This window comes from Diadema antillarum, unplaced genomic scaffold, assembly GCF_040938485.1.
Source record: "Diadema antillarum isolate AM-2024a unplaced genomic scaffold, OU_Dant_1.0 scf00000016, whole genome shotgun sequence".
Lineage (NCBI taxonomy): Eukaryota > Metazoa > Echinodermata > Echinoidea > Diadematoida > Diadematidae > Diadema > Diadema antillarum.
Genome location: NW_027270905.1, coordinates 216,337 through 232,956, shown reverse-complemented (window position 1 = coordinate 232,956; position 16,620 = coordinate 216,337). Strand labels below are relative to the sequence as shown.

General features: G+C 37.9%; 1 protein-coding gene across 1 annotated transcript; it reads right to left on the bottom strand.

Annotated features, from left to right (window-relative positions):
• Positions 1-5,283: 5,283 nt before the first annotated feature.
• Positions 5,284-16,288, bottom strand: LOC139725097 (uncharacterized). The gene is made up of 3 exons (XM_071636187.1): positions 16,167-16,288; positions 12,671-12,717; positions 5,284-6,164 (listed from the first exon to the last, which is right to left on the bottom strand). Exons 1-3 carry the CDS (start codon positions 16,271-16,273, stop codon positions 5,284-5,286), a joined length of 1,035 nt encoding a protein of 344 aa, XP_071492288.1. The 5' UTR covers positions 16,274-16,288.
• Positions 16,289-16,620: the final 332 nt, after the last annotated feature.

Sequence of the window (16,620 nt, the reverse complement as noted above, 5' to 3'; positions counted from 1 at the left end):
ATGATTTACACGAGTTAACGCCGGACAGCTGTTGCAAATACTATTGGCGCTACCATGACATATTGTCTTACATAAAAGTCGATGTTTTAAAACTTATCACAAAATTAACCCCATCATAGCCAAGGGCAAGACTGTCCCGTATAAAAGTAGGATACAATTCCGTCGTACATGTCCAGGATAGGGCCAGCACGAATTGTCTTTAACGAAACCGAAAGGATTTCGCTGCAATGTTCTTACGTTTATTGCCCTTCCTCGTCATCTTTATGACTTGTTTGGTTTAAGCTTTTCTTGAATGAGTACAATGAGGCGCACATCAAGCCATCCCCATTAAAAAAAAGTGGAAAGGGGAAAGAACAATGGCACAGGTTCATTATAGTATAGTGCTGGTTTTTCCTCATTTATCGGCAACATTTTTCACCATAGTTTCATCATCATCATCATAATCGTCGTCAGCATGATCCGGAAAAAGGTTGAATAACATTATTTTCTGTCATTAAAGGTCCTGTTTACCTTTGAGAGCAGTGATTTAAAAAGTGTTTAAGATATCACATCTGATTCATATGTGTATTATTTTAATGTTTGTTTGTTTTTTCATCGCTACATTGTATTTTGTGAGCATTTTTAATGTATACATGGCCATTGTTAACAATGTCTGTAATTCAGCCTCCGGGCTGCGAAAGATATTGATTAATAAAACACCATTTCAATTCAATTCAAATGTGTAGGTCAGTTGTATCACGAAACATCCTTCCATATATATATTTTTTTGCAATAAAGCCTGAAATATAGGGAGATATCACTATTTTTCTCATTAAACCATAACTGTAGACGGTTAAGTCTGGAAACATTTTTATTATAACTATTGTTCACATTTTGTATATCTAACAATACTTAGCATCGATTATACTGCTTCAAATTTTTACATTGATTGTTTCTATCACAAACTCACATTTTAGAACTATTTTGAAGCACTAGTGATGGGTTTTTGTTTCATCTGCAAATGGTAAATTATGACTTTAACAGGTTACGACATGGAATATTATTATTTTTGTCGGCAAATGCGAAACGCTAAACGAGCCTCAATGGTATTGCAGTTGGTTTCAACCTCGTCCTTGAGAGAAGCCTTCAATAACACAACCACATTCAACGCTGTTTATACAACATAACTAATACAATCCGATGTTCTGAAAGTATAATGCGGTGTTGCACTGCCGTGCTATCAAATTTGGTTCTTCCATCGATTATAATAGAGCGATACAACAGCTCCATGGATCTTCAATGATCAGAGCACGTCCGCATGCAGTCAAACTGTTTCGTATGTTGCACGCGAGTGTGTACACATGATTTACACTTAACAATATACTTGCCATGTACATCAGTACATAAAGTACATAAATTACCAGTTCTTACGAGACAATGGCATGGAAAATACTAAGAATCCTTTGTGTGTGTGTGTGTATGTGTGTGTGTGTGTGTGTGTGTGTGTGTGTGTGTGTGTGTGTGTGTGTGTGTGTGTGTGTGTGTTGGCCTGACTTCATGTGTCTGGCATCATCAAAAGACTAATTGCGATTGCATACATACATACGTGCAAACACACATACATAAATACAATACACCTATACACGCATTAAAAAACAACAAGATACAAACTTAATATGCGTTACATACATCATATCATGTGTTTGTTTGTTTGTTTGTACGTGCGTGCGTGTGTGTGTGTGTGTGTGTGCGCGAGTGTGTGTGTGGGTGGGTGTATAAGTGTGTGTATGTTTCCTAAACCCATCCACATGCTCATATCCACAATGCGTGATTAGCATATCTCAGCCTTTGAGCTAGTTGTTCCTCCATCCGTTTTCCTTTGATAACACGTACAGTCTATTTTTGTTTGTTTGTTTGTTATTTCTTCTCCCTTTCTCTGTCTCACTCTCTCTCAACTCGGAATGAATTCACAGACTTTGTCTATTACACACTTTCCTCTTCCGACAGTTTGTCATCGATTTCCGAATACCCACGAGTTGGTAACCACTCTAATTAAAAAACAATCTGCTATTGATGAAGTAAAATGGCTTAACACTATCTTTCTCAGTATAAGTAAATAGAAAAATAAATAGGAGTCAAAACTCCACTGGCTATTTGATAAGCAGCTTTCAGCAGCTTTTCTTTTTGCTACAGAAAAATGAATAAGTACATAAATAAGTAAATTAATGTATATATCTATTTATCTATCTACATGTATGTATGTATTTATGTAGGCCTATATATGTATATATATATATATATATATATATATATATATATATATATATATATATATATACATAATATTTGTTATTTGTCGCATGAAAATATTGGTCTTCCCGTTCACTCAAATAAAATTGTGGGTACTTTAAATCTACTCGTCCAGGATGGGCTGAGTGGGTGAACACTGATGATGTCACAATGGTTTAGCCTCCTACCGACCTCTCTCCCCCATCCTACCCGTGTCTCCCAACGTACAAGGATGTAAGCCAGCTGAAGAGTTTACTCCAAGTCATATCATAAGTTTGGATTTTTTTTTTTTACTGTTCTTCTTTTATAAATGAATCATATATCTCTGGTGGTACATATTTCCTACGAAACGATTTAAAGTCTTTATTGTTGGTCTGTTTATTTGAATTATTTGGCACAGACTAAGGAGATCATTGACCCCCCCCCCCAAAAAAAAAAACAACAACAACAACAACAACAACAACACATCAACAACAAACAAACAAACACAATAACAACAACAGCTTCCTTACTTTATAGACTCCATGACTTTTTTGTGGTTTGTCCCATCTGAATCACCATGGTAAGGACTGAAGAGATTGTACATCAATCCGCCCTTTTAGTCTCTTTATTTTTTGTTTCTGTAGTTTAAAAGTATCATATAAAACTCATTGAAATTACAGAGACTGTACATCCTTGTCTTATCACGCGGTATCCGTATTCAGTGGTTTAGGTCTTATGGTTGAAATGACTTTCCATTGCGTATCATTTGACATATCATAAAAACGAACAGGATAACAAAAAAACCCATACACTGCATTGTCGATAAAAACTTGTTTTATTCACAGCGAAATTACAGAAAGGACGATTACGTTAAAAGAAATTCATGTACAAGAAAATAATGTCACATCAGGATCACTTTCACTTTCGACAAAAAAAAAAACCCAGAAGGACTGATACAGCCCCTCTTCCTCCTTGCACACAGCCCAATTGTAGTCGCGATTTGTGATCAGTTACCCGTGTGCTACAGCTCTTGTTCAACATCTGAAGAACATTAGATTATTACGTCACTCATTAGTGTTGCATGAATGTTGTTCAATCGAGTTACAAGGATTTGCGTATTTGTGAGTTTTGTTCAAGCTACCGAAATCTTCTTGAGAGCCGGCGGGGTTTTCCGATTGGGAGGCTCCTTCTTTCACTCTTTGTGGGGTGATTTCTTGCAGGTTTTCCTCTTCTTCCGGGGACATACTCTTGTAGCAAGGGTATTTTTATGCGTTCACGTTTAGATTTAGATTTGTACAAAATTTTGCTTTTAAAAACATTAGAAGGGTTACGTCAACCCCAATTTCATTCAAGACGGGATAATTTTCATCACGTGATCATGGCACACTGAAAGGCATATGCAAATACTCCCATCGCCAGTTTTCCAACAAACAATGTGGGGAAAACATCAACTCGGCTGTGAACACTGATGAATGTGGGCAGAAATGAGTTTGCATTCTAAGTATCATATAGAAGAGAGAACATTGATTACAGCTTTTTATTTTGAATGGAACATCTCACTCAGATCTCTACTCATCTTACTTGCTATGGTATTGCATAAGAATACAAACACAGCAAAACCAGTCGTCGTGCTCGTTGTGGGGTGGGAATTTTGAATAAAGTGAAAATAAAGCTTAAATCATTGAATCATTTGAATCATTGAATAAAACGTTTCAATATCATTCAAACTCTATAGGACCAATCTGACAGTAATGACAACGTATAGGCTCCATGCATATCTTTCTTTACTGGCAAGATAGCAGACGTCTCCCCTTTAATTTTCTGTCCTGAATTGATCGATCATACTAGTAAATATCAAAGGGTAAGGAAACAGGTTCTACTATTAATCCATACCAATTATCGTTCCAATGCGTCTATAGGCTGCATACGGTTCCAGTCTCTTGCAAGTACAACAACAACAACAACAACAACAACAACAACAACAACAACAACAACAACAACAACAACAACAACAACAACAACAACAACACGAAACTCCCACATTACCTACAGAAAGGTTAGGGTACACTTAGTACTTGTGGAACGAAATTACTATTATTAGTTTGCAGTGAAAACAACCCATCTCAAAACGCTGGGCTGGGATATTGGCATGACTCAGGCACTTTGTGAAAAGCCACGGAAAAGGGTTCTCCAGTCAAGTGCAGTTGTTGGCATTTCTTTTCACGCACTGTCGACATGCAAAGAGTTACTACCATTTAAGTACGCCAACCATTACTTAATTAAGCAACGTAATGTGTTCCAAGCATATGCTGAAAGAGAGAGAGAGAGAGAGAGAGAGAGAGAGAGAGAGAGAGAGAGAGAGAGGGTGATTTCGATCTGTATTTCTCGTTTCTCACTATCAGTAATCAACAAATCCTAAAAATTACTAATAAAAGAAATAAACACTATCTCCAAACGCCGCCCTAGTAAACAAACATTGCTCATCAAAGTGAAGATTAAAATCGTCAGAAACACAGATTAATCGAAAATGCACATGAATATCTTTGTTGGTCAATCTTTATGACTGATGATACTTTGATTGAAGCACTTTTCACCTGAGCAACAGTTTTTGGTGACATAATACACAAGATTTATCTTTCGTTCCTTAAAATAGCGGATGTCTATTATTCTTCACCAACGTTTTACGCACTTCAAGACTTCATTCTCATTGCTACTGTAGGCAAGATACCAAATCTCAGCTTTGAACTTTATGTACAGTCAGGGTTTCGTGGTGACGTTGGATCGGAATTGTGCCTCACTCTATTTCAAGGTCGGAAATGTGTCACCGAACAATATTGATGATCAATGATGACGTCACTTTTTATTTATGTCATGTGCATCTTGTCTTTGTTGTCTCATTGGCAATCTGGTGCAGACATTCAAGAATTCACAAATCTTTTCTACCAACACGTCATATAGTGTCTCGAAGTTGTGCAAGCCAGGTACTCCTAATACTTTCGGTGAATTATCTGGTAAGGTACCGATTGTTGATATCTATGGGGCAGTAAGTACTTCGTACATATTTTCCACTGAAGACTGGGAATTTGTTCGTTTGTACCCAGTGCCCCTACTATGTTCTAAACTCCGACCTCGTCCTAAATCAACATTTCGCCTCCCCTCTTTCGTTATTCCTATCAATTTCATCGGCTCCTCGTAATTATTGTCAGGCAGGGGCAAGCTATCGGTCTTGTCCACATTGCTGCGTTTGATAGGTTGCTTTGGTCCGTGTTCGCACTCAGGTACGGAATGGATGTCGAGCTCGTTGGACGAAGATCCGGGTCTGGAACCTGGCTGCGTTGTCCCACTATTAGAATCTCGGCGTTTGATGCGTAAGGTGGGCGGGGTCTCCAATCGATGGTAACCATCAGGTGACGTCTCAGGTGACGAGTCACGTGAGCAGTGCGACATCCAGCTGACAGGTCTGGACAAATGGTCGTAGTTGCCTGTTCTTTTGCTTACGCGGCCATGACGGCTGTAGTCCGGAATACTGGCGCTGGCGCTGCACCCATACGAGTTGTCTTTTCTCATCGGTAGGCACAGGTTGCCCTCACTCCCGCTAAGCCTGCCGACGTTGGGAGGGCGTATTGGCAGCTTCGTCTTATCGACCACGGGTTCGCGTCCGAATTCGAGCTTCTCGCCGCAGGCCACGGACACACAGCGAGGAGCACGGTCGGTGCGGAGTGATCGTCTCTCGTACGGCCGTCGCATCAGAGGCTGAGCGCTGGCTGGTCGTAGCAGTCGACCTTCGCCCGGTATGGTGGGAAGTTGGCGCTCGATGTGACTCGCTCGCTGATTCCAGTAAATACTGGCGTCCCCGTCGGAGGTGAGAAGGACTGCCGAATGACGCTTGGTGGTCGTCACCCCCGTCGCGTGATCTGCGATCAGGATTGCGTGTGCAATAGAAAGAAGGCAAATCATACAATCAAAAAGAATTAAAAAATTAAGTCTGTTCGCCAGTGCAGGAACCAAACAATGAGAGTTACCGTCAGTATAACACCTGTATACATGTGAATGATGTAAATGGTAACAAACTATGACAGATCGTCCGATGCCACTTTCAAAGTTGCTTAAATGCCTTGAAATGACTGAAATTTCGTGACATTACGATATTGAACAATAGAGTAGCTCGTGGTGTGCATAGAAAGATGATAAAGACCCAAGAGACGAGAAAAGCCCTGCTTTTCAGCAGCCCCACCACTTCCAACAAATTTGTTTCGATATATCAGTACAGCGTTTTCCTTTATTTCAGTGTTGTACAGTTTTGTAAAACTATGCGTAAATGTCTAACTGTTTCCGCATTTTTGTTAGAAATGAAGTGAAATGAAAAGAAATGAAATGAAATGAAATGAAATGAAATGAAATGAAATGAAAAAAGGCGTATCACATGATACATCTCGTCTATGTCAGAACATGCAGCATCGGATTGTAAAACCATCAAGAAGTGACAAGTGCAGTCGACATTTCAATTAGATCATTCTATGATTATTGATTGGTATATTATTGGTATCACAGATATACCTGCGTGTCTGTCGTAATGATTCGAGATTCTGTTTAATAGCCCTCTCATTCTCTCCCTCCCTCCCTGCCCCATTAATAACAACAATGCTCACACTTGCTGAGAGCGCGTAATATGTTTTTGCAATGAGTAATAAACAGTTTCACACTGACGTTATTCATTTTTGAAAGGATAGCGGGTGGTCAGTTCAAGGCCAAGCACACACACACACACACACACACACACACACACACACACGCAACAAAACATAAACGAAAAACAAAGAAAAACAAAATCAAAAATAAAATCGCGCAAAGTGGTTTTCCCGCTTCCTCCCTCACTTCAAAGTGCGCTGACGTCATCAACACACTACTACACATCATACACTGGTTCGTTCATCCTGTACTTTCTCGACTGTACCACTTGTAGAGCTCTCCTGATGAATAAATGTCCTACTTGATTTCCGTCTCTATAATTCGAGTATCATTCAAGATCATTCAACGATTCTAATATCGTTTATAAGAGGGGCATGACTGTTATTAAACATGATATCGTGTGCACAAAAATCGCCATGAAGAAATCATGGCATTCTTTTCGAGCGGAAATATAATAACCTTATTTGAACGTGTTCTCATCAATTTATATATTATTCTCAAATAATTATAAGAGGAATTTGTTGTACAATGCAGGAAAATCCATTGTTATTGCCTCCAGAAACGTGCTATTCGCATTATGACTAATTTCATATATCATTCATCTCTCGGCGAGCCCTTATTTCATTGCTTAATGCATTCATATTTTACAAACAGGTATCTACTCATGTACGGGAAGACAACAAACCAACTTCTCTCACTATTCCGCAATAAATTTCACTTAAATTTAAAGATCAACACATATCCAATTTACCGTTCGACTGACTATCCTGTCGTGAGTGACAATTTAAAAAAAATTGTTCAAACCCCAAAATCAATTAGACATAACTTATAAATGCGCATGTAAACAAAGTACTGTTTGTGGAAATATTCATCCCTCCAATACGTGTCTTTCAATATTTTTTTTTTCAAGTTTGGTAGGCCTTGATCAAAATAGAAATATTATCTGATTAGAGATATCAAACGTGTCAGTGTCCTTCTCCTTACCAGTGATTACAAATGGGTATTATTTGGCACATTATCACACCCACACAGGCGGAAACTTCACAGCAAACCCATGTACATGAATTCACTTTGTCTCGCACTGTCACACTTGCACACGCATACATATTCATATGAATTCAATGACACACTAAATTCGGCTATACAAACCACACACCATAACTTCCTGCATACACAAACAAAAAAGAAATAACAATTCCATAATTCCTCTCCTTTCCCCCTATAGGAATATCATTTACGGTAAAGTACATAGTGTAAACGTAAACGTACAACGGTTATAGTATAATTCAATGGGGGTTATTCATTCCTGCTTATTCCTGATATGATTACTCCATCAAGCAGGTTTGATTATTTAAAGTCTATCACAGTTTTTATTACTTTTTTGTTGTTCTCTGAATCAATTCTACTCTTTGCTTTGTGAGCCTCACGGACACCTCTACTATAAGCTGTCGTTTTTGTTATTCTTAAAAATTGTGGCCTTACAACTTGTGTCTGTGTGATTCCAGTTACAGCTATCTTTGAACCCTTCGACTTCGGGAACTGGGTGTACAAGGGAAAGAACAAGATAATTATGGAGCTGGATTATGGATTCAGAGGGTCAAATGTAGCGGTCATCGTCAGTTGCAATCCTACCCTGACAATGATATCAGAAAAGCACGGGGCAACTTAGCGTAGATTGATATTAAAAAATCCCCATTCGACTGAAATACATTATGTTAACAAATGAAAGAGAGTAACAGTTCGTTGTTCCGAAGGTTTTGTTCCAAAGGTTTAGCATTTATACCATAAGTTAATCGTAAACATTATATACTATACTTTGTACATCCCGTAAACTTTGTAATATTCTCGATATCCTGTATTTTTGCATGTTACGTCACTTCTGACGTTGATATACTGTACTAAAACCCTATGTTATATTTTTGGAGCCCACATCCTACAAGCTTTGCTTTTTAGTGGGTTCCTCCTATTACACGTCAATTATATTGTCCTTATGCATTTGTGCATTATTGGTTCAAACTGACCATTGTGTGAAAAACATTTCTGCTTCAAATCAAATGGAATATAAAACTTGTATGAAATGTGGGATATGGCACATGAATTTTAAAAAAAAAAAGTTTGTTATTCCGAAGTTTCGTTATCCCAGATGTATTTTCGGAGTAACGAACCTTCGAAATAACGCCACAACTGCTCGGAGTAACGAACATATATCGTAGAGGGAATCTGTGTGTTTTGAAATAAAAAATCTTCGGAATGAGGAATCTTATTTCTTTTTAGGATCAACGAATCGGAATATTCGGAATAACGAACATCATCCGAACTAGACTTCATACGACAGGGCTGATTCAGATATAGATTCCAATTCTATGAACAATCAATGATCTTGCTGTAAGCATGTTTATCCTGTCTATAACTCATTATTTTCTCTTTAATCCTATTTTTTTTTTTTTGGGGGGGGGGAGCGGTTGGATTGACAGAATGTCCTCCATTCCAATAAGGTAGGAAGACGATGATATTTTTGCTATGATACATTCATAGTGTTCCTTTGTACTCTTGATATCACTACATAGCCAATAATATAATTCATTCATCAATGCCAAACCGGGAGGCCTACAGCGCAAATTCAATATATAATTATATATATATACAGGCAGCAAAATTTATATCCTTGACTCTTCGCTATGCAATTCACATTATCGACATAATTGATGCCATTTACAACATCCGTCTCCAGTCATTAAGCCGGTTTTAATGTGTTGTGTTAATTTGTCAGTATCTAAAATGGAAACCACTCGGGAATTGTGGATTTCTCACTTACAATGTAATATATATAGCGTTTTTGTGTCTCTGCAGCTGCAGAGGATAACGTTTTGGCACTGGAAAGCATACAACACACCCACACTCCGCCAACGACTTTATTAAGTTATGCTGAATGTGCTTTTGAACAAAATATAATAACCCATCGTATGAAATGCTATTAAACTTAACACTTCGCATATCATTCGGGAATCCTGCTTTGGGGAATTCCCTTCCATATTGTTCTGGGCCAGCCGCAGAACGGGCATTCCCGTCTGTCTGCGTGTCTATGGTAGCATGCTTGTGTATGTGCCCATGTGTGTGTGCGTGTGTGTGTGTGTGTGTGTGTGTGTGTGTGTGTGTGTTGTTGTTGTTCCTCAGTGGGTATTTTCAGAAGTCGAAAAAATTACCTTTGATTTCTTATGACATGGAAAAGACCGTATAAAGAGAAATATTATGTATCAAGATTATGAGTTTGGGGGTTTAAGAATGACGAACTTTCGGTTATTAATTGTTAAGGCACAACGTATTATGTGGCTAAAACGCCTTCTATATGGGGAAAAAGAAGTTGGGTGGGAATTATTTTTTGACTTCTGTTTTAGTACAGTAGGAGGTAGATTCCTGTTTATGTGTGACTTTGATTCATCTATTATGACAGATAATGTACCACCTTTTTATTCGGAAATTTTGAAGGTTTGGCTCGATATCTATAAATATAGACAATTGGAAAATGAGGTTGTAAATCCAATAATATTAGGAGTGTACGCATAGCAGGTAGGATGTTTTTTTCATAGAGATTTATTTGATGCAGGAATAATTACAATACAAGATATATTAGATAACGGTCATTTGAGATCTCAGTCACATTTTCAAAGCTTGGGTCTTGGTTTAAAGGTAGAAGAATTGCTTAAACTGAATGATATATCTAATGCTATACCCCAGAAATGGAAGGACTCTATGAGAGCAGGTACACTTCAGCAAGTTGATTCCACAAACTTTGACTTAAAATTGATTTTTGCTGGTCAGAGAGTAAATTTGCAAGTTTTAAAATCGAGAAAAATATATGAGGCTATGGTGGAAGATTTACAGTCATCTTATGTTTTACAAATTAAAGATGACCACAGTAGCTATGATTATACAAACAAAGAAATAAAAGATCTTTTTATTAAACCGAGTAAGTGTACATTGATAAGAAAATATAGAGAATTTCAATTTATGATGTTACATGGCGTAGTTTACACTAAGGAGCGTTTAATGAAGTTTGGTTTTGTAACAGACAGCCTTTGTTCCTTCTGCCAACATGAGCCTGAAACTTATCTGCACTTATTCTTACACTGTGTTAAAGTGAAACCGTTATGGGAATTCATAATTTATTATTTTGATATAAATGAGTTAAGGAATATGGATTGGAGAGATATATTTGGGGGAATCTCGGGTTATTCAAATAGATCAAAATGTGTAAATACTTTGATTATTTTAATAAAATACATCATTTTTAGATCTAGAACGGGAAATAAGTTACCCACTGGAGAAAAGATGCAAAAGATTATTGTTGAATTAATAAATGAGGAAAAAATCCTTGCGACCAAGGCTGGGAAGCTACATGTACATTTACAAAAATGGGAATATTTTGAGACTTTGTTGAATAAACCAGTCTGAAGCTACGTGCAACGTCTGTGACTTTTATGGAAATAGTAATGTAATAGTAAATGTTTCAATCATTCATTCAATCAATCAATCAATCAATCAATCAATCAATCAATCAATCAATCAATTAATCATTCATTTAATCAATCAGGTGCAGTCACACTTGTATGCATGTTTAAAGTGGCAGATCGACATAGGGAATATCACCCCCCCCCCCCGTGGCTTAAAGGCTGATCAATGTTTGAAAAATGTATTTATTTGTTAACTTATTCATTCGATCAGCCAATTGATTATTTCAATGACTGAAAAGTGATTGATTATTAGGTTGATGCACTGATTGATTGAACGACTCAATGACTGACTAACTGATATATCAGTTGATGTATTGATGGGTTGATTGATTGATTGATTGATTGATTTGTTTATTTATTAATTGGTCAATCAATTGATTGATTTATGGGATAAATGATTTGAATGTTGATTAATTTGGTACCACTGCCACAGGCCATATTAATGAATAACTGGTATATGATATTGATGTGTCCGTGTATTGTGAAAACTGTGCTTTAAAGATCTTGAAGTAATTACACACTCTAATTCTCACCAATTCATTTAGAAATTAAATCATTCAAATTACGATAAAGCTGACAAAAAAATCTCAGACTATCATAACATAATCAAAGTCTTAAGCAAAAGAGCAATTTGTTTGAATGGGAGCACTTAATTGGACTGCTGGCTGAATTTTCCATCTTTTTTTTTCAATTTGGCGCAAGTCATTTTTCACACTCTGGACAAAGAGCATCAGTGTTCAGTCAAGCGTGAACAAAATTGTTTTGTTGATTGCACTTGATAGATGAGACTATTAGGCATCCATGAATATGACAAAAATCTTCCAAATATTTTGAAACGTAATTTAGACAATTTTTTCAAAAGTGTAACGTGGTTTTTTTTTTGATACACCCTGTATATACCACTTAATCCGGGTACACGGTATGGACCAACGAATACTAGTATGTTCCCACCTATTGCAAAGTGAAACTGACCAGATGTTTGCGCTGATCAGTTGTAAATTTCATAGCTTTAAGTGCAGTCAGCCCGTTAAAGGAGCCACATAGATCCATGCTTGCCTGATTCAGAACACTGTACACAGCTTGGAATTATAGACAAAAGTATTGTGACCTCTTTTATTTTAATAGCCAGTCTTTATGCTACAGTTTATTAGAATAGCTGAATAGTTTCTGTCCAGCATTTAGTCTATCTGACAATAGTAGAGGAAGACGAGTTTACATACCTGAATCGACAGTATATCTGCACGGTTCATCTGATGGCAATCGAGTCCTGGAAATAGATAAATAGATGGATAGATAAATAAATGGAAGGCTAGATAGATCGACGGAAATAAGATCACAAGCTTTGTAGCAAGGTTTACGTAGTTTCAGTTAAGAGGAAGCGAAAACATATCCGACATAAATCTTATTGAAGGTCATCGTATTAAAAAAACTGACTTCCCCGTCTACATTCCTAAACAGGACAATGCAGACATGCAGTTGGCAGCCTGCTCTTATTATTCATTTATTGTTCTGTTTTATTTTGATTGCGAAGACCATTCTTGCTTTCCGATAAAATGCCATCATTTTGGGGGAAGGGTTCCCCTATTACTAGCAATAACCTTTAATTATTAGTATCAGAGAAATATCAGAGTTATCTGTCATAGATGCATTAATTATGTACATATCAAATAGTTGCTGATCATCTCTCCCCCCCCCCCCCCCATTCCCACGTCCACTCGAAACAAAGAAGAAACAATATTAAAGAAATGAGTCACAAAAGAGCTCGGGTGCATGTGTAATCACGTTGGTTTCCGCTCATCTACCTTTCCCCATCTGGTCGTCCTTGGTCCCCCGGACGGACTCGGGGGCTGACAAAGAACGGGACTCCCCTGTTACTGGCACGGTGTGGGTGAAAGTTCTTTTGAATTGTTGGTCTTTGTCGTTTATGATGAGTTTCCTTTGTTTCTCTCTTTTTTTAAGTGACCTATATTCTGTTTCATGGAATAGTCACCCCTGACGTCCAGTTCTATCTGGAAATAACGAAAGTCTGAGCAAGTCAAAGAAATCGGGTTTCTGATTTTGGCAGGTCTTTTTCTTTCTTTCTTTCTTTTCTTCCCGCCATATCAAATCTGCCCCACTTTATAACCAAAACCAATCAGAAGCAGTAACCCATCAGTCGGTCACACATTGTGTAGTTTTTCTCGGCGTATGAACGTCCGGGAGGCATTATGACTGGTCAAAAATCTGAAGAAGCTTGGATAACCATTCTCAAGACTTTGTTTCAAGGCGAATATTTACACCAGTTGAGATATTGTCATCCCGCGTAAGCACTGATATTGTATCCACACAATTTTAATGAGATGTGCCAGATTGGGCCAATGAATAACGCCAGATCAATTTCAAATAACAATGTGACATCTAACATGGTGTTAAACTAACTGGGTAGCTCAAAAGGCAGTTCTCGATTGAGACAGTGCTTTTTATCTCTCAGTTTGTACTTGAAAGTGTCAGTTACCGACCTTCACAACACAAGTCAACACGTATGAGGAAAGTTTTGTCACTTAAATCTTGTTAGGCAAGCGAATTTGCTTGAAACAAACGGATTCAGTGAAAAAAAAAATTCATTTTAGTAAAAACTATCAGAGATCGTTCATTCTTTCGCCGATTCAGTATTTCGAGTTCACTGCATTTATTCATTTACTCAATACATCTTTCTCTTTGGGAGAATGATGCTCATTTCATGGTTCTTCTTTTTAACCAATACTATGCAAGCTGTCCTTTAATTCGGTTTTTATTTTCATTCGGCGTTTCTATGGCATCTGAGCAGTTGCATGGGTATACCCCTACACGTCTTCTGTTTAAAAGCGTGGGCTTCTGTCACGCATAATACTGTCAGCGGATCTTTGCGAGGGCGTAGCATTGTTCGGAACTAAAAAACAAAACAAAACAAAACAAAAATTCTAATATCATACACTGATATGCTTTCCGTGTTATTGAGGAATTGATGAACTTAAAGTGGCCTGGCAGATGAGAGTAAGCGAACAGTGGTAGGTCATGAGGGAGGGAGAAGAGGCCTGTCAAGAATGGATGCAATGAAACTCCAGCGAAACTATACGACACACAATTACCATAGACACTCCAAACATACAGAATAACCGCACAATAGACATCTGGTTCAGAAAGTATTTGAGGAGCAGAAGAAGGAGAAATCGATTGTCGATGTAGTTTCTGATAAAAAGAACTTCACTCGAAGAGCAAAGGAGAATACATAACCAATTGTACAGTAGTTCGTGTTACGCTTCACTTGAATATCTGCATTCTCTTTGCCAAGTTCATCATTAGCACAAACCCTCGACAAACAAAACTAACCCTTTGAAAACAGAATAATAAAAAAGGACTCGATCTGAAAGGAGAAACATCTTGGCTGAAGGGCCATGCTCACGAGATAACTATCGAGAAGCGAGTAAGAAACATAATAAAATCCTGACCATGAATGATGGGATGTTGCTTCATGTTTTGTTTTTTACTTTGATATGCAGCGGAGATTTCCACAACTGTCTCCACATTCCTGTTCAACTCCTATAACAACACTAACCCCAAGCTCAGAATAGTTAACCGATGTCAGATATGTTGTCAACTTTAACACGGATGCATGTCATGTCTACCCATCGAGAGGAAGAAGAACAAAATACCCCATGTAGTTTTAGCAGTGATTAATCAGACAACAGGAAGTTTATTCGCATACTTTGCCATCATATTAAATGCTTTAAATTTACGAGGAAGACCTTCCCCTTGTTCAGAAAAAAAAAAGCTTACACGAAACTCGACAAAGAAACGTCGTATTACATTTTCACGTAAACCGATCAGATTAAAAAAAATAAAATCGTAGGCCCACAGATGTGCAGTTTTGCACTGTGCATGTTTTTATAGTGGCCGCTAGAAATGAGAGGTGGTAAGATAAGGTCACCGACACACGGAAAGAGAATTCGTTACGAGTTCTAGTTGGAAACAACGCTTTTACCCTTGTTTCGTTATACGGCGTTTCCTTAGTCAGTGTCGAGACACATAGATATAGCTATACCGTTTTGGTATTATTTTTTGTTTTGTTTTGGTGTCTGAAAACAATCTGTGTGTTTTCAATCTGTCTCCTAAGTCTTGGTTGCGGGCTTGTGGGCGGTGGGGGAGTAAAAGCGAACTACGAAAAGGATTTTGTCGGTCAACGACCTCTGTCAACTATCACGTCTACATTGTCCATCATAATTTTACCTTTTAATTTAAGATATATGTAGTCAGAATTTTGGGGCGTGTGGTTAAAAAAAAAAGAAGAAGATTCCTTGACTCGACTTCTTGTTAAGAAATAACTATGCGATAAGACAACGGTGTATGTATCCGGTTTCATCCCCTTCTTCCTAGTCTTACCTTTTATCTTTTAAAGTAACCCCAAAACAACAAATGCCATATTGATCTGAACGGTCAAAATAAACAGAAAAACACACCAAATCTCCAGGAAATTTCGCAAAACCCTCCCCTGATTTTCTGGTTATGTTGCAGCTGCATGGTTAACGTTACGGACATATATGGGAAATACTACTATATATCAGGCTTTGGAAATGAAGAAACCCTGTAGGCGGAAAGGATGTATGATGGCGTATACCCGGATTAATAAAAGACTATAGAGCTTTTGAAATTGCAATGTATGCATATGAGTGACGTCACACGGAGAGTGCCCACACTTACAGGGTTAGCATTTGAGATGATCGCCGTCGACAGCAGGACCGAATGAGGAGGGCGCCACCTATCACCATAAATACCAACAGCGCTGCTCCCAAAGCGATGGCAGCCATTTCGCTGAGGGAGAAGTCAGACCAAAAGTTGTCGTCATCTGAGTGAGGAGCTGCGACACAAGTAAAGACAAAATGAAATAAAAAAAGAAAGGAAAATATGCATGAAAAACAACGTTACCACATTCCACATCAGATTTGATTCTAAACACTGCCTTATTAAAAAAAAAAACAGAAAAAAAAAGGAGCGTCAACCACAACTAACCACTGCGAATGAAAATCTCGTTGCTATCGCCATTCCGGTAAAATCAACCACTTAAATGTTTGGACATCATTATTGTCTTAGATAATGCGACAGGTGAAAACAAAAATCTGCACTATTTCAGTCACGCAAGGACCACAGCATGATT